The sequence below is a fragment of the Sciurus carolinensis genome, chromosome 1, assembly GCF_902686445.1.
Source record: "Sciurus carolinensis chromosome 1, mSciCar1.2, whole genome shotgun sequence".
Classification (NCBI taxonomy): domain Eukaryota; kingdom Metazoa; phylum Chordata; class Mammalia; order Rodentia; family Sciuridae; genus Sciurus; species Sciurus carolinensis.
This window is the reverse complement of record NC_062213.1, coordinates 131,231,517-131,256,844: the sequence shown is the minus strand read 5'-3', so window position 1 is coordinate 131,256,844 and position 25,328 is coordinate 131,231,517. Positions and strand designations below refer to the sequence as shown.

Sequence of the window (25,328 nt, the reverse complement as noted above, 5' to 3'; positions counted from 1 at the left end):
AATGAACCCACTTTAATCCTTCTACTTCTAAGAAAAAACAAAAAAATTTACCTTTGTTTCTGTTCCACAGTCATAATAAATTTAGCATCTTTCACAAGAATAGAAGCAGCCTGTTGCACACCTTTCCTAGTTGCACAAAACTGAAAAAAAATTAATAATTTCTATATTAATCATGTTAAAACTGAAGATCACACCAAAAGATAATAGACCAACAATCCATACCACAAGTGTGGGCTTCTGATCAGAGTATGTTTGTATAACACTGGCAATTTTGTAGTTGAGAGTTAAATCAAACTTAAATTCAGTTTGGTTACTACTGCAAGGAAATCCCAGGACCACTTTCCGAAGTTTCACAGGTCTGTGGCTCTCATCCATTTTCAGACATACAGCAGGTCTTTCACCATCTGAAATCCATTCTGCAATCTTGAAAAAAACCAGAAAAATGTACATTAAATATTTTTTCTAGTAAAGTTCTATGGCCTAAAAACCTCAATTGTAGATGACTTTAAAGTCAAGGTACAAAAGTACTGAATCAGGTACTCTTTTTTGATATTACTTATTCCATTGATATTACCCTGTTGATATACTGGTAAATGCTATCAATAGAAATATTTCAAGACCATACCTTCTTTTTACTATGGTAAATTTCTAATTAGTTATTATTTTATTTTATTTTCCTTCATAAGAGTTCAAAGTAAAATTAAAATTAATTTTTTAAGAGTTGACAATTTTTAATTAAAAAAGAAACACTTGAGAGAAAGCAGTGCCAAAAATATATTTCAGACTCAATACTAGAATCCCTAGTTAGTTTACAGAGCTGGGTTAAGTTATTCTTATCTTTGCTTAGTCTGGTTAGTAATCAGGCTCCATGCCTTGCTGTGAAACTGACCACTGCTCTTACAGGAGAAAGTTTCTCGTTGCACAGGAAAGAATATTGAAATACTCTCAAGGTTATCACAAGTAGGAATAAGATCACACAAGAATTTATATTCTGAGAGGAGCAGAGGATCAAGGATAAAGGCCTTAACGTAGGGGAAAACTGAGGAAGAGGACCTGAAGAAAGAGACAGAGAAATAGCAATCACAGAATTGGTAACTACCACAAAGGAGGAGAAAGTTTCAAAAATTGGAGGGTATTTATATGATTATTTCTTACAAATCAATAAGGAAAAGTTAGTATCCCAATGTGAAAATATGATAAAGGGCATGATCTCGCAAGTTACAAAAAACAAAAATTTAAACGTTGTTGATAAATATATTTAAGATATTTATTATAGTAAAAATGAAAAAGTAAAAAAAAGAATATTAAATAATAAATTTGAGAAATATTTAATATTCAAAATTAAATAACAATGACTTCATTATTATATTATGTACTGTTAGGATATAGGAAAATGGTTGCCGTCAGAATTCAGAGAAATGGCAGCTTAAATAAATGGATATAACACTTATTGAAGCAATGTACCCTTAAAAGTTTTATATCCTTTGACTCAATCATTAACTCTAGAAGTTCATCCTAAAAAATAATCATGGATGTTTTCAAACTGCAGCATTGTTTATAATAGAAAAATGGAAATAATTTAATTTTCCATTATTATGAGATTAGATAAATAAATTACAACCCCCACACACACAAAAATAGTAGAAAAGAAAACTAATGACATGGAAATGTTTGTAGGTAAAATGATAATGTAGATCAAAAAGTATGTATATTATAATTTCCTGTTGCTATGTTCTAAATATGGTTAGAGATTGTGTCTCAAAGATTTGTTTGTTGGAATGTCTGGTCCCCAGTATAGCAATAGTATTGAGGTGGTGGAATCTTTTAAGAGGTGGGGCCTAGTAAAAGGTGTTAAGGTCATTGGGGGCAATGTTCTTGGAATGAATTAATGCTGAGCTCCCAGAGTAAGCAAGTTCTCATGAGAGTCGGTCAGTAAAAAAGAGTGAGTCTGACCCCTGAATCTCTCTGGCTTGCATGGGATCTCTCCCTCTCAGATGTACTCCTGCCATGATGCTGTCCACCATGTTACCAGGTAGCCAGTAGCGATCTCACCAGGATGAACAGATGAGGCCACCCAATCTTGAACTTTCAGACTCCAAAACTGTAAACTAAATAAATCTCCTTTAAAAAACAAATTGCCCAGACTCAGGTATTTTGTTATAACAATGGAATATAGACTGATATAACATGTATACATTTGAAAGGACAAAGTCTGGGTTTTAGTTTTTTTTTTTATATACTTTAAATTTTTATATATTAATCTTTTTTTGGGGGGGTACCAGGGATTGGACTCAGGGGTGCTTAACCACTGAGCAACATCTCCAGACCTTTTTTGTATTTTATTTAGAGGCAGAGTCTTACTGAGTTGCTTAGTGCCTCACTATTGCCAAGGCTGGTTTTGAACTAGTGATCCTCCTACTTCAGCCTCCTGAGTTACTGGGATTACAGGTGTGTGCTACTGTGCCTGGCTTTATATATTATTCTTGAATATGAACAAAACAAGGTATCATTTTAAGAATAAGAAAATTGTTAACTGTGCCAATTTAAGGATAAAGACAAAATTTTCCATAGGAAGAGCAAAAATAGCAGGTATTTATAAAAATACTTTCTAAGAAGTAGTGGGGAAAAAAAGCCATATTATTGTAGGCTGACAAGTAAACAGGGAAAGTAGAATGACACTGTACTATTTCTCATGAAGTTTACCTAAAAATTAAAGAAAAAGTCTGGGCACAGTAGTGCACATTTATAATCCTAACTACTCAGGAGGTTGAAGTAGTAGAACTACAAATTTAAGGACAGCCTCACCAACTTATCAAGATCCTGTCTCAAAATAATAAATTTTAAAAGGATGTACTAATTTCAGCATGTCAGGATGTAGTTCAGTGGTAGAGTCCTCTGAGGTGACTCCCCAGCACCCCCCCACACACAAAATAAGTTGTATATTCATTACAGAAAGTGTAATACTCCATGTAACTATCTCTTTACACGTCCTTGATTAACCATGAGATCCTCCTCAAGGACAAGTTACATATGTTCTCACTTTTGTATCAATCAGTTTTGCTTGTTGCAATGCCAGGCACATAGAAATGGGGGAGAGTGACAATCATCTCAGCAATTATTTTTATTTCTACCATACTTTGCTATACAATTAGAGTCAGCTGGTTATAATGACCATATTATTAGTCAAGTTGTGACAAGATGGCTGAAACCCATGAAATTAAGACTTTTAGATACTAGCAAACAATAGCCCTCTACTGAAAATATTTTACTAAAACTGATCAACTGAATTTTCCTACCTGAGAGATCTAGCTATAAATTTCTACAACATATTTATTAAGTGATTGATAAGAAAACTCACTGTTCTCTAAGATCAAAATAACTAAACATTTCACCAGTCATTAAAAAAAAACCCTGATATACTGAAATTCTAACTTACATCCTCAGCATTTGGAATTGTTGCAGATACAGCTACAAATCTCATTGGGATAAGAGTACTTGTATTTTCTAAAGATTGAGATAAAGACTGTACAGTTTTCATTCTGCTGACTACAACTTCAAGAGTTGGACCACGATTTTCATCTTTTACAACATGTACCTATACAAGAAATCAAGAAAGAATAATTAGCTATAAGACTACAAATCTATTTAATAAACTAAACTGTATAGTGAAATTAACATTTTTCCTTGAGAAAATGGGCACTTTCCAGCAAATTCCCCTATAAGTATTTTAACAAAGCTTGGTTGATTGTCTTCTTTCTTTCTATTCTAATCATCTTTTTATGCTATCTCTGAAAGTGAATAATGTGTTCACTACCTCATCAATGAGAAATAGTCGCACCAGTTGGACCAAAGAGTTGTCTCTCCATTTCCTAGTCAAGCTATCCCATTTCTCCTACAGAAAAAATGCAAGTAGTTTAATGTAATAAAGAATTATAGTAAGTATTGTTTAGAACATCAACAAAAATTTTAGCATGACATAAATCAAATGACAGGCAAAGGTTTGGTTGATATCTTAAAAATATTCTGAAAAAGATTTAAAGATGAAAAATTTAAATTTTGATAGTTTGGTCAGTGTTTTAACTGGGTCTTCAATTCTTTTAAGTTTAACCACAGAACATTTAAAGTCGCTGTCTAATTACATGTTTTTAAACTCTACCAAGGTATTCCCTCTACAATATGTAATACTTGGGCAAAGGAATACAAGCAATAAATATGATTAAAAATTATCCACAATAACAAACTGGATATTCTTTGTCCATTTTTCTTATTTGGCCATTTGTCTTTTACTTACTTTTTTGTAGGTAACTTTTTTTTGTATCCTGAATATGATCACTTTTTTACATTACAAACACATGCTTCTACTTTGTATTTTCTTTGAACTTCTTTTCTTGATAAAAAGAAACAGATGTTTTCTAATAAACCAAGGAAATAATAAAGGATAAATAATACCTACTGGAGTTGTCATAATAATATGGGCATGCTGAATCTCAAATAGGTCATCCATAACTGTATCTCCAGTGAGTTCTTTACAATTCAAACCAAATGGTCCAAATTTTTCTTTCCAGTCTTCAAAACGCTGACTACACAGGGCTTTTATTGGTGCCACTATAATGATACATTTATTTTGAATATGAATGCAATTTTAAAATTATTTTCACAAATTTTAGTTAAGAAAATTAGAAAAAAATACATATCTAGGTACTAATAATGACAAGTTAAAATGATATAGGTATATTATTTAGAGATGAAAAGATAATAACCAAAAAGAACTAAAGATAAACAGAAGTGATTGCTTAGGGAATTATAACTAAGTAGAGAGAGAGAGTAAGAGAGCAGAACATTTCTGCTTTTCATTATAAGTCTTTTTGTGATATTTGGGTTTTTAAACCATGTATATATACTACTTTGAGGAAATTTTTAAAAATGCCTGAAACAGGCAAGAAGAGGCTTCTATGTAAATTTCTAGAATTATAAAATGCATGATTTTATTTGTTCATTTTGACTGATCTTTTTAAATAAGCATGTGAAGTTAAAATCCTCAATTCAAATATTACTTTTTATTTATAACTCTGAGAAAATGTGTTTTGAATTTAATGGAACAAACAAAACCAATTGTAATATGTCTTTATTAAAAATATATGAAGGGCTGGAGGTATAGGTCAGTGGTAATGTTTGTTTAGCATGCACAATACCCAGCACCACCAAAAAGAAAAACAAAAGGAGAATTTATTAGGGCTGGGGGCATAGCCCAGTGGTAGAATGCTTGCCTGGCATACACACAGCCCTGGGTTTGACCCCCAGGACCACAAATAAATAAATAAAACTAATTTCTTTAAAAATATATGGGAAACCAAATAATAAAGCCTATGACTGAATTGAATTTACTCCTTCATTTTTGCTTTAGTGGATTTTTATTATAATTAACCAGTATTTTTACAATATATACTTACTGTAAACAATTTTAATGTTCAACCATGGCAATGGTACTTCCATTAACAATCTTGTTATAGCTAGTTCAAACATTACAGTTTTCCCAGAACCAGTTGGAGCACAAATTACAAAATTTCTATCTGTGTAAAGAAGCTAAAAAATAAAATTTGAACAATTATGTAACATACAGAATTTTTCACACACATTCTCAACTTGTTAGAAAATATACCTTAGGAAAACTCTAAGGAATAACAGTACAAACACTTGTACCTTTACAATTATTAAAACTGTAACCTTGCTCCAGAACCTCCACAATCAAAAAATAATACTATCAATATTTTATCATCTATTTTATTTCAAAGTGATATGCTAGACCTAGAAGAAAATCATTCCCTTATCTGCTAGAGAAATTCTCATAAATCTAATGAATACAAATTAATCTACCTAGGAGAATTGTATGTATGTATTTAATAAACATTTTCTGAGTTTCTACAATGTACTGGGGACCAAGATATGATCTAGTCTCTCTCCTTAGACAGCATACAACCTAGCAAGAAGAGGAAGATAAGTAAATAATTATAAGATACTTACATCATCAAAGGCTTTGGACTGTATATAGTTGAAATATGGGAATTCTTTGAAAATACTTCTAAATTTTGCCGCTTAGAATAACATTAAGGAGTCAAATATTTCAGAAATTTAAAAACAGGTTATATCTGAGTTTAAAATTCAGTTAAACTGATATTGATTCTGACAGCATTTAATGATGAGGCTGTAACATTTCTGTTTTCTTAAAAAAGGAATTAACAGTTTTATTACAGTCTCCATTTCCATTCTGTTATGAACTTATGAAGTCCCCATGAGGAAATAAAAGATTACATAAGGTTTATAACTTGAACGTTTTATATGATGAAAGAGATACAAATATACAGAGACTGAGTCTATTAGAACTTTTGCTTCTAGTTTATATTTTCCATAGTATTGCTTTTTCTTATTCACTTTGACTAGGCCACTTGTTTTTTACTTCTTCTTTAATATTTCAAATTTCACTTATTGATTATATTGTGCCCAAAGGCTCGAGAACCCACAAAGACCACCAGAGACCACGATCAATGCAAGCAGCAAAGAGTCATTTATTAGCAAGCTCGAGCCTGGTCCTCTGCGTCCTTAACCGGTGACACTAAGGGAGGCCCCGAGCCCTCGTCAGCAGGGTTTTTATAATGAAAGGCAAGCAGTTTTACAGTGTTCTTTTAATTGGTTAACATTTGAACAGCTAAACATTAGTCCTCCTCTGGTTGGGTCCGACCAATCTATTTGATTCTCATTGGGTCGTGGAAGAAGGGAGGAGGGAAGGGGTGAACTATGCAGGAGATGAGTCGGGGCTTAGCCCCGCTCCCATCCTTGACAGATAAGGTCTCCAGGCAACCGCACATTCCTCGGACAAATATCTCTTAACAACCTGGGTAAGCACAGGGGCCCAGCAGTCCTGTTTGTCTTTGAGACAGTTAGCAGCACAGATACCACCCTGCTCTCAACAATTATTGATTGTTGATTGTGTTTCATCAGATAATGTGTATTTCTGGTCGCCTAACCCTAACGCGAAACCATTTGTTTTTGATAATTTAGTTAATTGTTGGCTTTAATTGTATTTATCAGCATACTAGCTTCCCTAAAAAAGTTTTTTAAATTAATAGATATAAAGAATAAGAACCTCTTCAAGGTGAGAATCTATTGAAAGCTTGAGAGAGATTTTACAGCACTCTTCTTATTCTGAATCACTGTCAACTACATTTATTAAATACTTAAGCAAAATGCATTATTCAATTTAGAAAACTGCATATAAAGAAGAAAATGAGTTCCTACCATTGAGATTTCATACTCTATTAGAAGATATAACAGATAAATATATCTGAAAAATCAAACATAATACTATTAAAGCACTATATTTTTATGAAGATATATAAGAATTCATGGATTGTTCTAGTGACCCTTTTAAAGCTCAGATTAAATGACTCTGCTCAAAACCCCTCTTTCTCTCAAAGTACACAGTTACATGTTCTTGTCATCCCACTACTGCTCCCTCCTGCACCTGACCTAGCCTTTATTTCTCTGACTCCATGTATTACAACTGTCCCCCCACCCCCCCATTCATCTCCTCCAGCTATACGGCCATTCTTCAAAAACATAAGACATATACCTGCCATAAATCCTTCCCTCTGCCTAGATTATTCTTCCCTCCAAATTTCTTTGGCTATGTCACCTCCTTCAATTGCTTAAATCTTACCTTCTAATGAAGGCCTATCCTAACTATTCTAATTCTACATCCTGAACCCTCAAATCCAGCAGTCCCAATTAAACCCTCCTTTACCCTGCTCTATATTTTTCTTTTCCCATAGTACTCACTGCCTCTTAAAATACTATATGACTTATTTATATACCATTACAATTGTTTAAATCTATCTTCTTCCCCACCCTTATCCCAAGATTAACTCTCCAAAGGCAAGGATTCACTGTTTTCTTAATTGTTGTATCCCAAATACCTAGAACAATGCCTGACACATGGTAACTCAGTTAATATATGTTTGCATTTATTAAGTCAAGCAGTTAATTTAGAAATTTTCATTTTACTTTCTGTTGTGCATGTCAAATATTTATGCCAAAACAAAAATGAAATTTTGAGTTTGTCAATCCATTAGTTTTGAAGGAATCTCATTTTTCCTTCAAGATAGGTCTTTTCTTATAAAATATTTATTTGTAACTAGCCCACAAGTAGGCTATCATGCTGTTTTTCTCTCATTAGATAGTCCTGCATCAATTTATATTCACAAAAATGAATCTTTGATTCAGAGTAGATGCACAGTTTCCCAGCTCATAAAACTCAATCACTAACATCATTTATCATCACTATCAACACTTGAAACAACAAAACATTTTTTTAATGAACTCAGTAGTGTCACTGTAATTATATGTTATAAAGGGGAAAACTGTCTCTGGAACTGACTATGATAAGAATACTGTGACAGGATCAATCTGAGAAAACTTACTGTCCTCAGTATTCAAATACAGTTAAATAATAGAAAAGAATCAACAAATATATTGTGTCCAACTAATCCACAAACTCAAATTACCAGGAATAGCCTTCAGTCTTCTACTGTACACATAGAAATAATAAATCAAAGCACTTACATGAGTTTTATAGCAAATGAAATTTTTGGACAATAAATCAATGAACAGAAGTGTACACAGTAGTCTTTAACTAACAAAGACACATAAACTACAGAACCACTTAAGCTGAGCTAATAATAGAGCATGAAAATCTCTCAAACTCTTAAAAATGTAGTGTCATATTATGGAAAGGCTTTTAGTAAAAGATAAGAATCTCCAATAATACAAATAGTTAAACAATCTCTAAACATGCTTTTTGCTAATCTGTTTCCTATGTTCCCATTCTACTTAGATCATAAGAGAGAAGTACAGCAGGATTGAGACATCATGTTGAAGAGCAGTGCTAAAGACTGGCTACATCTGAAGTTATAATAGCATTATGCCCACCTTCCCCCATTTTAACCCAATCTGCATTGGATACAACTTTTCATGACAAAATATTTTCTAACATACTTCAGAATTGCCTCAAATGATCCTCAGAATATTTAGAACTAGAGTCACTATTGCCCAGATTTCCCAGATTTTGGAATTCACATGTTGTTTTGCTAACTGGACCATAACTTTTGTGAATTCTACAACATTCCTCAGCTGTGAGTCACTAATTCCATAAAGCATAGTTTGAATGAAGTAGCTTGGCTGCTCAAAAATCTTACATGGTTTCTCTGTGTTGCTCAATAAATTTATTAAAAATAAAAACAAAGGCATGGTGGCATGTACCTGTAGTCCCAGATACTTGAAAGGCTGAGGCAGGACTGCTTGAGCTTAGGGATTCAAGACCAGCATGGGCAACATAGTAAGACCTTATCTCAAAAAATTTTTTTAATTAAAAAAATCCTAAGAGAGCAGATCCTAAGTATTCTCATCACATACACCAAAATGCAAATATATAAGGTGATAGATATATTGATTATGGTAATCATTTTCACATTGTACAATAAAACATCATTGCATATTTCAAATGTATACAATTTTTGTTTGTCAATTATATGTCAATAAAGTTGGGGGGAATTTAAAAAATAAAACAAAATATTCTTCATGTTGGTATTGACAGCATTAAATGATCTAAGATACCTATCCAAGATTATTTCCTACTCCGCCTTTTATATCTTTAATTTCAGTCAAACTGGAATGCTTGTTTTTTCCAAACAAATTCCAGACATTTTTTTACCCTCGCCCTTGCTCATGGCTACTTTTCTGCTTACAAGGTTTCTTACTTAATGTGCCTTACTTTATCTGCCTTTCAATGTATCTGGAGATGGAAAAGTAGATAAAGCACAACCCTTGCTTTCAAGGAATTCTTAGGTCTAGAGGAAAATAGTCACATAAATAGCTGATGAGTTATAATAAGGGTATTAAGATGCAAAGAAGATATTACCACCAGAATACACCCAAAATATTAGAATATAGAATGACCAAACATGTTAAGTTGGATTATATGTATAAACTCCAAATTAGGTTCTTTCAAAAATACTAGATTTGTAAATATGTACCCAATTAACAAAAAGTCCGTTTCTTTTCATTTCCCCTATTCAGTTTAATCCACTATAGTTGATCTTATCCAAAACATAAGAAATTATCTATATTTATCTGTAAGTAAAGATGATCAGAGTTCTGCCAACAATACAAATCTGATTTGTGTATTTATCTTGTCTTCTTCTGGTATATAAAACTCAAACTAACACTAGCCTGTAGACAACACTTGGAATAGCACTACCATACACACGTATCTCTCACGTGACTCAAAAAGATTAACTTTTCACTTTTCTTTGTAACCTAAACAAATGTACAGGAACACAATGAAACAAAATATTTTTTAAATATGATTTCACAAACATAAAGTAGCTGTGGTTAAATAATTTGAAGGATACGGATTTCTGTGACAGCCTTCAAGGAACCTAAACCACTTTTGGTTACCCCTAAAAAAAAAAAAAAATCATACATGATTATTTTTTAACTTTTTCTACAAAAAACTGCTTCAATAAAGCTTGCAATAAAACTTTTTTTTAAGAACACAGGTAAAAATATTAGAACACAGCTAAAAAAATAATAAAATATAATAAAGGAATGCAGAAATTATACATGGAGAGATAACCTACTCAAATATACTATATTTTTGGATTCTTCTCTATGCTACAAATTAATGCAGATTAATTTGTGCTTTTATAAAACCAACTGAAAAAGCAAGGAATTACCTTGAATATCATGAGGTTGGGATGCAAGTGAAAATGATGGTACTTTGAATATGTCATCTCCAATTTTAGATGATGAAAAAGCATCATTTGCTATAAACATGTTTGATTGAGGTTTTTGCTTATTATTGCTACAGTTCCATGATTTCCCTTTGTTCATTTCTGTTTGGACAATTTTCACTGAGTCAACTGGAGAATTCAAGTTTTCACTGTTATTAGAATAAGCACCTCCATGCATATTGTCACATATTTTAAATAATCTGAAAAAGAATCACATGTTTTTCATCTGTAACAGTTGCTTAGAATATGAAAAAAGGCATAAATTGTCTCTTTAAACATGCCCATAAATTATGGCCTATTCAAATAAAAAATCTAATTAATCTCCTAAATTTACCACTGGTATACATCTTTTTCTTTTCCTAAAACTCAGATAAATCCATTTGTGGTAGTGAGTCTCCAAGATGGCCTTAATGATCCTTGCCTCATGTTTTTCATACTCTAGCAATCTGCAACAGATTGAATCATTTTATCAGAACTGACCTGTGTAACTAACAGAGTACTGCACAAGTCCAAGTGTGTGACTCCCAAAGCTAGGTCATAAAATACATCAGACATTGTCCCTTTCACATAGTCTCTTAGATGGTTCACTCTGTGAAGGAACTAATGACTATATCCTAAGAACTCTCAAACAACCGTATGAAGAGGCCCATGTGGCGAGGTACTGAAGCTTCCTATCAACAACCAGTACCAACTTGTCAGTCAAGGTAAATGAACCACCATGAAAGCAGATCCTATAAACCTTGTCAAGTGTCAGATGACCAGACTGTGTAACATTTTGATTATAGCCCTTTGAGAGGTTCCTGATATCTTATGCATTCTCGTGAGAGACCCCAGGCCAAAATAACCAATTAAATTCCTCTGGAATTCCCACTTCATAAACTCCCTTAGGTCTTTGACTTCCTCACTGATTATTTTATTTACTTCCTAGTGACTTTGCCCTATAAAACTGTTGCTTCTTAAGAAAACCCTTAAGTGGAAACTCCTAATTCTCTCACACCCAATGTACTTGAAGGTTGAGAGTGTTTTCCTCTCTATTCCAAATCTAGATCATTATTCCACTCTCATAATAGTATGTATGCTACTTTCTGATAGCATATATCACATACCAACCTTCTGGTCACTTTAGAATATTTTCCTCTTGCTTCCAAATTTTGCCAGTATTCTGTGCTATTTCAACATTCATAGAGACAACCCATTCAAAATCTTGATCCCTTGATTCCTTAGAAAATTCATTTCCAAAGGCATTCTCCTTCGCATGACCTCAGTTATCTACTGTCTCACCACAGAGTTTGTCATTATCCAAAACTGCCCTTTCTCTCAATAATCTGATTAATGATTCTGATATGTTATTTTCTAACTTCAACCTCCTATTCTTTTAGTTTATTTGCCCAAGGAACCAGTGAAGTCAAAGAACAAGTTAACTGTAATTAACCTATGTTTTCCCAAGCTCTCTTCCCTTTTTCTTTTCTTGTCCACCTTTTGTGAACTTAAATTCCATGGCCACTTTCTTACCAATATTCTAAACTCTGTTTCTTCTTGTTAATACAAAAATAACAGAAGCTGGGCACAGTGGCACATGTCTGTAATCCCAGTGGCTCGGGGCTGAAAAAGGAGGATCACAAATTCAAAGCCAGCCTCAGCAACTTGGGGAGGCCCAAAGCAACTGTCTCTAAATAAAAAATTAAAAGGGCTGGGGATGTTGCTCAGTGGTTAAGCACCCCTGAGTTCAATCCCTAATACAAAAACAAAAAAATGCACAAACAAAACAAAACAAAACAAAAATAAAAAAAAGTCAGAGCAAGAAGCTCTACAAAGAAATGAATTCACTTGGAATAATGGTGAACTAATTAGGGCCATATACATACCCAGAGAGGCAAGAAGGGCAAGAATCTTTAAAGGTAAAATGAGGAAGGTTAATAAGTTGCACTGAAACAACTATCCTCAGCAAGGATTAATGAGTAGTGTCAGTCCAAGGCTGAGTAGGTAATTGTTGGGCAAATGTCCTTGCAGAAGTATTCTTTGTGTAAGGATGTGGTAGCCTTAATACTTTTATATCAGGTTATGGTTTCAGAGTCCTCATAACAGTTATTATCATAGGCCACTGTGTGAGAGATGCCCTCCTTTATGACCTTCCAACTCCCTTTTTGTTAGGGTTTGACAAAAGTGACTCCATTTTGATTCTGACAATTTATCCCCCATTGCTTATTATTTTTATCATACTTACATCATAAAATCTCACTCCTGATTCTTTTTTTTTTAATAATTACAGAAGGCAGTAGAACATGAATGGGTAAAAAGTGCAACTATGGAGCAGATGATTAGTATTAAAATTCAGAGTCAACATCAATAAGCTTGTAGGATATAAGGCCAATATACAAAAAACAATTGTATTTTTATAAATTAGCAATGGAAAATCTGAAGAAGAAATTAAGAAAAAAAAAAGAGTCCATGTAAAATAACATAAAAAAACTACTTAAGAATAAATTTAACAAAAATAAGTATAAGACCTATCCACTAAAAACCTAAAATATGATTGAAAGAATTAAAGAAAACTTTAAAAAATGGAAGGACATCTTATGTTCACAAATTGGAAGATTTAAAATTATTCGGATGGCAAGACTCCTCAAGTTGATCTACAGATTCAATACAATCTCTATCAAAATACCTGCTGGTTTCTTAAACTAAAATTCATATGAAAATGCGAAGAATACAGAATAGTCAAAACAATCTTGAAAAAAAGATCAAAGTTGGAAGACTCACACTTCTCAATTTCAACTACAAAACTACATTGTGGGATTAGCATAAAGACAGGCATATTAGTCAATGGAGTAAAATCAAGAGTTCAGAAATGCTATAGTTTGGGTCTAGAATGTTCCACAAAAGCTCAAGTGTTAAAGGATAAATTCCCTGCTACAGGGACATAGTGGAAACTTCAAAGGATGGAGCTTAATGGGAGGTGTTCTAGTCTTTGTAGGTGTGCCCCAGAAGGTCCCTGACCCTTTCTTCCCCTTTTTCTCCTCCCTTTCTCCCATTCATCCACGTGTTTAGAGTGTTGAAACTTTCAGTCTTTACTCTTCCCCCTATGACCTTCAGGAGGGGCTGGAGATTTAGTTCAATAGCCAATGGCCAATGATTTCATCAATCATGCTCATATCATGGAACCTCCATTAAAACAAACAAACCAACAAACAAAAAACCATGAGAGAGCTTCTGAGTTGGTGAACACATCAAGGTGCTGAGAAGATGGCACACTCAGAGAGGACATGAAAGCTCTGCTTACTGCACCCCACCCCCAATAGTCAGCCCTGTGAATTTCTTTATTTGGAGTTGTATCGTTTATAATAAATCAGTAAATGCAAGAAAAGTGTTTTCCTGAGGTCTGACTCATTCTGGCAAAAGAACCTATAGTGGTGGGTTTGCAGAAACACATGAATTTTTCAGGCACACAGAGATGTGAAGAGCCTGGGCACCCTGCCTTTTGGTTGGCATCTTTAGGGAATAATTTTGTAGGACTTCATTAATATTAAGTTTCTTTGGGGGGTGATGAACACGTTTTAAAATTAAATAATAGTGATGACTGCACAACTATGTAAGTATTCTAAACACCAATGAATTGTATACTTCAAAAGGGTGAATTTCATGTTATCTGAGTTATATCTTATTAAATCTGATCTAAGAAATCATAGTTACCTCAACTGTGCTTTTTATAATATCCAGTATTATTTATAGTATCTAGCATTATTCTAATTAGGTTGCTTTCTCAATTTCCATAATTTTCCTATTCTTCCCCATCTTTCACAATATCCCTACTTATTCTCTCAAAATGACAGATAACCTCACCTAAGTCAAAGAACAAAAACTATAAACTAGAGCTCTTCTGAATCTTGAACCTATATAATCTAATTGTATCTGTCTGGATAATTTTTAAGTACCTAAAATCAACATGTCCAAATCCATTCATCACATTCCCCTAAACCTATTCTTCCTTTACAGTTCTTCATATTACTTAAGGGCTCACTGTTCTTCATTATTCTGGCTCAAATTAGAAACCTAGGTGAGAAAAGATCTCATATACAATAATCATTTAAATCTCACTGGATTCTACCTCCTAAATAACTTTGGACTCTCTTCATTTCTGCTATCAAAGTCCTAGGTCAAGAATTCTTTCCCACCTAGAGCAATATAATAATCCTTTTAATTGACTCTTCACAATATATTCTAACTCCCTTCTTTATAATATATTCTCTTCACAATATATTCTAACTCCCCAGTTCATCCACCAAAATAGGGCCAAAATCTTTTTTTAAAGAAAAGAAAATCTAATTTCACTCCTTTGCTTAAACTGCAAGACTTTAGGAAAATGATACTCAAACTTCAGTGTGTATAATGATCATCTGGAAAATTTGTTTTAAATTATAGTTTTCAGATCCCATTCTCATCTTTACTTAATCTATGATTAAGTCAAAGATAAGAGTTAGAAATCTGAAATTTTAACAACCATTCTAGGTACCTCAATACAGTGAGTCTAGGGGCTATAATTTAAGAAATATGACCTTAAAGTACAAAATGTTGATCATGGCCTATAAGATTCTGAATGACTTAGTTCCTTCATACCTTACCTCTCAGCATTCTCTTACTTTAAACTAAAGGAACATTGCAAAGAATTGCTAACCTCTTTGCTACCTCAGGACTTTTGTACATTCTATTCTTTCTACCTATAACACTCCTCCTCTTTATTTTCACCTAGCTTAATTCTATTTTTCTTTAAGGTTAAGTGTAAATAACACTTCCTCAAGAAAGCTTTCCCTGACTGGGGTAGATCATGTCTCCATGTTAAATGCTCCAGGACACCTATTTTCAAAGGAATGTCTGAGACTCTTTCAAGGAGTCCATAAAATCAAAATTATTTTCACAATACTACTAAGACATTATTTGCCTTTTTTCTCTTTGTCTCACTAGTGTATATGGAGTTTTCCAAAATTTCCAAATCACAAGATATCACAACAAACTGAATACGAAGACATGAGAATTCAACAATATTGCAAAAATATTAAACAATGCCACTTTTCTCACTAAATTATTTTTTGTTTTAGAAAACAGGATTTAAAAAAATTTATTTTAATAGATAATTGATAATTATACATAATTATGGAGTACAAAGTGATATTTTGATACAAATATGTGGCTTGTAGTGACCAAATCAAGGTAATTATTACCTCTGTCACCTCAAACATTTATCATTTCTTTGGGATGAGACCATTCTCTTGTAGCTATTTTAGAATATACAATACATTACTATTAACTACAGCTACTACAGTTTCTCAATAGAACACCAGAACTTACTTCTATATAACCACAACTTTGTTAATCAATACCTCTGCATTCCACCTTCACACCTCTCCCAGACTCTGATAACTGCAATTCTACTCTCCATTTCTGAGTTCAACCAACCTCTTTTTTCTTTTTTGCAGTGCTGGCGATCAAACCCAGAGCCTCACATATGTTTGACTTCTTTAGATTCCACATACAAGTGAGATCATGTTATTTGATTCCCCGTGCTTGACTTAGTTTACTTAATATAATATCTTCTAGATTCATCCATGTTGCCACAAATGACAAATTTTCTAGTTTTTTTTATGAATAAATAGTATTCTGTTGTGTACATAGATGCTCCTGGACTTAAGGTGGGGTTATATCCCAATAAATCTATCATAAACTGAAAATCAATAAATCAAAAATGCACTTAATACATCTAACTTACTGAACATCACAGTTTAGTAACACAGTATACTGTAGAGTATCTGTTGTTTAACCTGGTGACTAAGTTACTGACAGGGAGCTATATATAGGTCTCTGCTATTGCCCACATAGTTTTAGGGAGAGAGTATGATATAGAAAAAGATCAGAATCCAAAATTTGAAGTACAGTTTCTACTGAATGCTTATTGCTTTCACACGACCATAAAGTCAAAAAGGCCTAAGTTAAACCATCACTGTGTCAGGGACCATCAGTATACACTACATTATTTTTAATACATTCATCCACTCATGTATGGAAAATCTTTTTAATTGAAAATTCATTAATTAATTGGTAGTGGGTTTAGTATGAGTTTAAGATAAATTAGTAAATAAGTACTTTTTAATTTTTCAATGTTAATTTCTAATATGATTAAATACTGATATATACAATCCACCTTTAAAAAAAACTCCTTAAGAATCTTCAATAATGTTTAAATGCAAAGGGATACTGATGACAAAAAGTTTGAGACTCTCTGCTCTAATAACATACTTCATCAAAATAATTGTCATACTATAAAGTATTTAGTCAATTATTTTTAGTTATTTATCTATGCTTCCCACTAAATTGTAAGGTCCTTAAAGGCAAGAATCTAGAACCCCAAATGTAACATAATGCTAAATGTACAATAGACCCTTTGTTATTAGTGCTTTTCTCATTCAGAATCTACCATATTTAATATTTTTGGGTGAACACATTAATAGTCCACTTTATTCACTGAATATTATTTATCTTATTTATTTAATTAATTACCTTTTTCGAAATGCTGGAATACTCTCTTCCTTTTTCTCTACAAGGTTACCTAATTTTGTATCATCAGGAACATTTTCCTCAGGTGCTATCTTGGTGCTCATGTGGTTTTTATATTTCTGAGAAGAACCATATGTCAGTTTGCCAGCAACATGTGATAAGTCATTGATACCTGTTACTCCTAAATTTAGATAATCATATTCATATTTATAAGAGGGAAATTGGAAATCTTGTGTTGGTGAAATATAATGTATGTCTTCATTAGTATTCTTTAAATTGGATGTTAACATTTTTGGACTCTTTTCCTGACCTACAAAAAAGGAATATATTGGTTATTATATGTTATTCATTAAAACACATTTTCAAAATAATAATGAAAATTTTAATTAATTATTAATAGTTTACTAGTTAAATATGAAAGTCAAGAAAAGTACTAGCATAATAATAAGATAATCCGTAATACCATATTTGGCTTTGGAATACCAGGTTGTTTCTGAAGGCAACTTAGAAATTACTTCAGAATTACTAAGATTAATTCAAAATGTATATAGAATCTACATTATAAATTAGGTTTAAATCCTGATGACACAAGTGACCATAATTTTAAAATTTAACTATTTTGGCTACTACAAATGGCATACTTATACAAGTAATTATGAAGTTGTAAAATTTTATATAAATAGTTACATACAGAAATATAATGGTCAATCATATAAAATGTTAATGAGTATGATTTAGTATTAAAATATATAATACAATGTTTTAAACTTTGTAATCCTGCTTTTAATATCAAGATAAAGGAATATCTTTATCAGAGAAAGATAATTTTAAACATTTCTTTAGAGAGATTTTTTTTTCCAGAATCTGTGGGATGTTTAGAGGGAGTTCAGAAGTCTTATTAGAGCTTAAATTTGCTTTACCATCTATTTATATATATTACACTACATGTATACTATATATTTGATATATTCAAAAGTATACACATATGTATTTGTACATAAAACATGTAAATCATAAGCTTACTATTAAAATGTTTATGCATGAAATCACCAATTTAAAATTAAAATTTTACCAATAACATCATCTTAGATAACATTTATTGTTTAAGCATTCTTCAAGATTTATAAAAATGGTCTCAATATGTATAATCTTCTGTATCTTATTCTTTCACTTAGGGATCTGCCTCCCAGAAGATCTTACCAATTTAGTAAAGAGCAAAGCAAAACTGAACAGCAGTGACAGAGTTTTAATGATTAAAGAGAAACAAATATTCACTGAACAACAGTCAGAACAAGTATGTGATAGTGTATTATGTACCATGCATACATATGTGTGTGTACAGAGAAGATAAATGTGTTAGATCATAAGGTTTGGTGAGCATTATTTTGAATAAGATAAGTCTCTGACTTTCATTTTATTCCATTAAAATAAAGGAATTAATACTTTCATGTGTTACTAGATTTTTTATATTGACATTAACTGCATGCATTTGGTTTCACAACAAATATATGATAACTTACCTAGAAGTTTATGACTTTCTATTTCCTCCTCTAACTCCTGAGTATTTGGAATTTCTGAAATCAATGGAGGAGGAGGGAGAAACCAATCCAATGATTTTTCATTTTCTGGATAGCTATGTAAAATATAAAAATGTGAATATGTTTAAAAAGATCTACAATCAGAAACATGTATTTATTAAACACTACTCAATTTCTGTTACCACTTTGATATATTGCTATACAGCAATGTTCTCAACCTTTTTCCTTTGTGTATCATGAATTAATGTTACTGCATGTAAGATATGCTACTTAAATAGGAATGGCAATAGCTCCATTTCATTTTCTCTAATCCAAATGTCAGTGTCAGGAATTTTAAATCTATTTCAATTTTTTTAAAAGTACTAAATCATTCTGGTTTCCATAGGACTTTTCTGCCCCTCATAATACCTAGCACATAGGTACCATGGCTCTATTTTTAAAATAAAAAATCCATAACACATTATTTGACAAAGTTTGAGAGACTGAGCAAATGCCAAAGCATCTGAAATTTAGTACTAGGACAGAGGGTTCCTAAGATCACACTCATTTCAACAATTTCCTAGCTGAGTCCTACTCCTAGCAATTGGGCATTGGGCAAAGTTCTAGGGAAACCAGGCTCAAGTTTCCAAGAGTCCTCTCCCAGCAGAGTTACAAAGTTCACATTAAGTAATCAATTATGATAACATGCATGAAAAGTTACCAAGGAGAAAAGTTCATTTGGAACTCAGTGGTCAGGGTTTATTGGGGACTAATCACCCAAGCATCTCGTCTGGCATATAAATTCCAGAATCCCAGAAGAAAAGCAGGTGTTCAGCATAAACCACATTATTTGAATAAACAGTTTATGCACAGTGAGCCACTGTTATCAGTTAATGGTGGGAACCTTCCTGAAATCTGTTCTCAGACTTCAACCAGAGGTCAACCTTGCAAACAGGACTTTTCAAGGATAGCCATTTAGGCCTGCTATGTTAACTCTTTTTTATGCAGAGACAATTTCAGAAAATCTAAGAAAGAGAATAATGAGATACAAGAAGTACATGCATCTAGTTCTACTATAGTGTCTCCTCATAAAATTAAATCTTCTTTATGATTTCCCTCTTTTTTTCTAGAGGTGCCATCACTCTCCCAGTCACCAAACTCCAAAGCACAGCATCTTTTTTACTCACAATACACAGACACATACTCCTTTTAATGCTTCTCAAATTCATCAATTTTTTTGTAGTTCCACTGTCACCATTATAATTAAGATTCTAATCAACTTATATCTGATTAAGAACAATAGTGTTTTAACTGAATTCACTGCCTCCAGGTTTTCTGATACATTTTATAAATTCTTACATTAATTTGGACTCATTTTCATCATACCACTCTATTCAAAATTCTTCAGTGGCTTGCAGATAATGACAAACTTCCCAAGGGGCTTAGACTACCTTATAGTTTTAATACTCCTACACATACCTTTAAGTTTAGGGTAAACTGAACTACTTGTTGTATATGTGTTATGGTTTGGATAAGTGACCTTTAAAGGCCAAAAGGCTTGCTTACCAGCTTAGGGCACTTAAGAGGTAAAGCCCAGGGGGAGGAAGTTAGCTCATCAGAGGTATGACCTTGAGAGAGAAAGATTGTGACTATGACTCCTTCATCTCTCTCTAACTCCCAGCTGCCATGAGGTGAGGGCTTCCTTCACCATGTGCTCCCACCATGATGTACTGTTTCACAACATGCTCAAAAGCAACAAACCAACTGACCACGGACCAAACTCCTCAAAACTATGAGATAAAATAAACTTTTGCTTTGTTTAAGTATTTTGTCATGGTGATGGAAAGCTAGTACAATATCAAATAGATAATACATCCTATGCCTCCTCAACTTTATTCAAAATACAGTCTGTACTGCTGGGCATGGTAGTACACACCTGTAATCCCAGTGACTCAGGAGGCTGAGGCAGGAAGATTCTAAGTTTGGGTCCAGCCTCAGCAACTTAGTGAGACTCTATCTCAAAAATAAAATGAAAAAGGACTGGGATGTAGGTCAATAGTTCAAACCCCAGTGCCGGCCCCCACCCCCCCGCCACCCCCCCCACCGCCGCAAAAAAAGATAACAACTTTACTCTACTTGACCTTGTGCTCAACCTCACACCCAAATTCACTTACAGAAATTCTATTTTATTCATTCATTAATCCATTCAACAAGTATTTACTCAATAGCACATGCCAGGTGCTTTTCTAGCCACTAGAGTTTAAATTCATTTAAAGTCCACTCAAATTCTACCTTTTCCAAGAAATTTCCATAGGTTCTCAAAGATTCTCTCCCCTTCTTTTTTAATAGACTGAATCTACAATATATAGTTATCATAGTTTTCCTTGTAGAGGGTGAGTGTGTGTGTGTGTGTGTGTGTGCGCGTGCATATGTGTGTACAGGTAGATAACAGAAAGATAGAAATAGTTAAATAGTCTGATACTGCCTCTAGATTGTAAACATCTAAGAGCAGATGTTTGTTTTTATTTCCATTTATATAAGCAGTACTTAGCACAGTGCTTTTTATAATTGGGTGTACTGTTCGGGAAATGTTTGTTGATTTAATTACATAGCTTTTAACACAGAGAATTATAAGGCATTTAACACCCACCACAATCTATCCTCAACTTTTAAAACTCTGAGCCACTGCTTCTCCTTTCTGAATCATCTACTCTAGAAAATTTCTGTATACTATCTCCTCAAAACACTGTGACTTGTCCCATCTTCATTCTTTTTTTTTCTTCTTGTAACACTGGGTCTTCAAATGCCTACTTCCTCTCTGTCAAAAGAATTATCAGATTTTTCAAAGACTCCTGAAGCCTCTCCCTACTACCATAAAGCCTGACCTGAACATCTGGCTAATGATTATTTTCTTCCAAATTTGAAATATCATTGCATGAATGTTTGTTAATAATTTGCTATGCATACATTTTTTATTTTTTATTGTTAGAACAATCATGTTTCAAAACTTGCCCTACCCCCTTAAACTCTAGTCAGAGCAGTCAGTAAGACAAAAGAAATTAAGGGGATACAAACAGGAAAAGAAGAATTCAAACTATCACTATTTGCCAACATGATTCTATATTTAGAAGATCCAAAAAATTCCACCAGTAAACTTCTAGAACTCATAAATGAATTCAGCAAAGTAGCAAGATATAAAATCAATACCCATAAATCAAATGCATTTCTATACATAAATGATGATTTCACCACAAGAGAAATTAGGAAACTATGCCATTCACAATAGCCTCAAAAAAATAAAATAAAATACCAGGGAATTAATCTAACAAAACAGGTGAAAGACCTCTACAGTGAAAACTACAAAACACTAAAGACAGAAATTGAAGACGACCTTAGAAGATGGAAAGATCTCCCATGCTCTTGGATAGGTAGAATTAATATTGTCAAAATGGCCATACTACCAAAAGTGTTATAATTCAATGCAATTTCTATTAAAATCCCACTGTCATTCTTCATAGAACTAGAAAAAGCAATCATGAAATTCATTTGGAAAAATAAGAGACCCAGAAGAGCCAAAGCAATCCTTAGAAAGAAGAGTGAAGCAGGAGGCATCACACTACCAGACCTTAAACTACACTACAAGGCAATAGTAACAAAAATGGCATGGTATTGGCACCAAAATAGACATGTAGACCAATGGAACAAAATAGAAGACACAGAGAAAAACTCACATAAATACAGTTATCTCATACTAGACAAAGGCACCAAAAACATACACTAGAGAAAAGATTGCCTAGTCAACAAATGGTGCTAGGAAAACTGGAAATCCATATGTAACAAAATGAAATTAAACTTCTATCTCTCAACCTGCACAAAAATCAACTCAAAGAGGATCAAAGACTTAGGCACCAGAACAGAGACCAGGCCCAAATCTTCAACATGTCAGCTTAGAAACTGACTTCCTTAACAAGACTCCTAAAGCGCAAGAAGTAAAATTAAGAATCAATAAATGGGATGGATTCAAACTAAAAAGCTTCTTCTCAGCGAAAGAAACAATAAATAACGTGAAGAAGAGAGCCCACAAAATGGGAGAAATTCATTACCACATGCAACTCAGTTACAGCACTAATCTCCAGGATATATAAAGAACTCAAATACTTAACACCAAAAAAAAAAAAACGACAACAAAAAAACCCAAATAACCCAGTCAACAAATGGGTTAAGGAATTGAAAAGACACTTTACAGAAGAACAAATACAATCAACAAATTTATGAAAAAATGTTCATCATCTCTTGCAATTAGATAATGCAAATCAAAACTACCCTAAGATTTCATCTCACTCCAGTCAGAATGGCAATTATCAAGAATACAAACAATAATAAGTGTTGGAAAGGATGTGGGGAAAAAGGTATATTCATACATTGCTGATGGGACTGCAAATTGGTGCAACCACTATGAAAAGCAGTATGAAGACTCCTCAGAAAACTTGGAATGGAACCACCATTTGACCCAGCTATCCCACTCCTCAGTCTATACCCAAAGGACTTCAAATCAGCATACTACACTGATGCAGCCCCATCAATATTTGTAGCAGCTCAATTCACAATAGCTAAACTATGGAACTGACCTAGATGCCCTTCAACAGATAAATGTATAAAGAAAATTTGGTCCATATACACAATGGAATATTACTCAACCTTAAAGAAGAATGAAATTATGGCATTTGCAGGTAAATGGATGGAACTAAAGAATATCATGCTAAGGGAAATAAGCCAATCCCAAAAAACCAAAGACCAAATATTCTCTCTGATAAGCGGATGCTGACAATAGTAGGGGTGGATAAGTAGGGAAGAATGAAAGAACTCTAGATGTGCAGAGGGGAATGAGGGGAGGTTGAGGTGGTGGTGACAGGAAGGACTATAGAATGAGACAGACATTATTACCCTATATACACGTATGATTACACTACTGGTGTGTCTCAGCACCATGTACAGCCAGAGGAATGAGAAATTATGCTCCATTTATGTACAATGTGTCAAAATGCATTCTACTGTCATGTATAACCAATTAGAACAAATTAAAAAAGTAATAGTAAAAAAATCTGCATAACCCTGACATATTGACTTACAGTCCTGATTTACTCCTACTACCCCAGAAGGATGTAGTTTTTTTACCCTCAAAAGTTTCCCAGTCTGGATCATGATTTACATAGTCAGATTATTTATTCATGACCTTTCCATGTGTGTTTAGTCTCAATTAGATTTTAACTTTTGGAAGTGTATTTCTTTCTTTCTTTTTATATCCCTTTCAGCATTCAATCAATATTTAAATATTTGGACGAATGAATGAATAAAACAATAAATGCTTCATTAAAACACATACAAAATACATACAAAATTCAGAATTGAGAGCAAACTACATGGTCTCACATCTTTATTTCCATCCCTACGTGCTGCCTGTGCTAACTATGCTTATCACAGTTGGCTTTGGCACAATGCTCATTCTGTTTTCAAAAGGTGTCATCACTTCTTGTCCTCAGCTACTCTTTGATCATTACCTCCAGTATTTACCTTGGTCAAAAATAACTTGACAAATCAGAAATGTAAAACAAATGAACATAAAACTGCCAAGAAATGATTCTATTTTTAAAATTACAATATTTAAGATGCTAAACTTTACTTACCTGTGTATCTGAATTCCATGTTCTCTAAATATACAACTGAAGCATTGTTCTGTTGATCTGCCATTTTTATTTGTATATTTAAGAGAGAAAATAAAATTCCCTATTTTTTTTAAACTCTAAAATAATACACTATATTATCAGTCCTTGAGGCAGACTTACTTTTCAACTTCATCTGGGTTTTCAAAAAACAAACTATCCACAGAAAACAAGCAGTCATTTGATTTTGGCATCGTTGAAAACTGGACTTTGTCATAAATCTACAAGATATAGAAAGGTAGTTTATATCTTATTTACAAAGATGTAGAAAATATTTCTGGATAAGTAAACTAGAATCATTAGTTTTTCAGAATGTCCTATAAAATATAACCATAGATTATATTTCCAATTTCATCATCTGTGACTTTCAAAGCATCTCAGTATCAACATACACTATTCTCTGTTCTCCACCCATTCACGTATTTTCACACTTATGCCCCTTTCTTCATACCACACCAATATTTAGAATATTTTCTTTCTGGCAAATTCTTGTCCATTCTTCAAAGTATAGATTAAATGTCATTTTTTTCTTCAAAGACTTTTCTAAATTTGTCCTCTTCAATAACAGAATTAACTGCTCCTTTTGGGCTCTTAATACTTTGTTCATAGTATTGAGTTAGGATAGTATAATTTATTGAATGTATGTATATCTAATACAACTATGTACATATGTAGGAATTTGCTTCAAAATAAAGGAGGAA

General features: G+C 33.0%; 1 protein-coding gene across 1 annotated transcript in view; it reads right to left on the bottom strand.

The window, feature by feature from the left end:
- Nucleotides 1-24,844, bottom strand: part of Hfm1 (helicase for meiosis 1) — an 87,225-nt gene extending 62,381 nt beyond the window's left edge. Inside the window, exons 1-12 of the mRNA XM_047564451.1 lie at nucleotides 24,751-24,844; nucleotides 18,911-19,023; nucleotides 17,394-17,700; nucleotides 10,788-11,044; nucleotides 10,464-10,511; nucleotides 6,022-6,092; nucleotides 5,451-5,583; nucleotides 4,454-4,605; nucleotides 3,815-3,892; nucleotides 3,437-3,595; nucleotides 223-423; nucleotides 52-140 (exon numbers count right to left, since the gene is read on the bottom strand). Of these exons, the coding sequence (XP_047420407.1) occupies nucleotides 52-140; nucleotides 223-423; nucleotides 3,437-3,595; nucleotides 3,815-3,892; nucleotides 4,454-4,605; nucleotides 5,451-5,583; nucleotides 6,022-6,092; nucleotides 10,464-10,511; nucleotides 10,788-11,044; nucleotides 17,394-17,700; nucleotides 18,911-19,023; nucleotides 24,751-24,821 (1,679 nt within the window). The 5' untranslated portion in view covers nucleotides 24,822-24,844. The remainder of the gene's footprint in view (nucleotides 1-51; nucleotides 141-222; nucleotides 424-3,436; nucleotides 3,596-3,814; nucleotides 3,893-4,453; nucleotides 4,606-5,450; nucleotides 5,584-6,021; nucleotides 6,093-10,463; nucleotides 10,512-10,787; nucleotides 11,045-17,393; nucleotides 17,701-18,910; nucleotides 19,024-24,750) is intronic.
- Nucleotides 24,845-25,328: the final 484 nt, after the last annotated feature.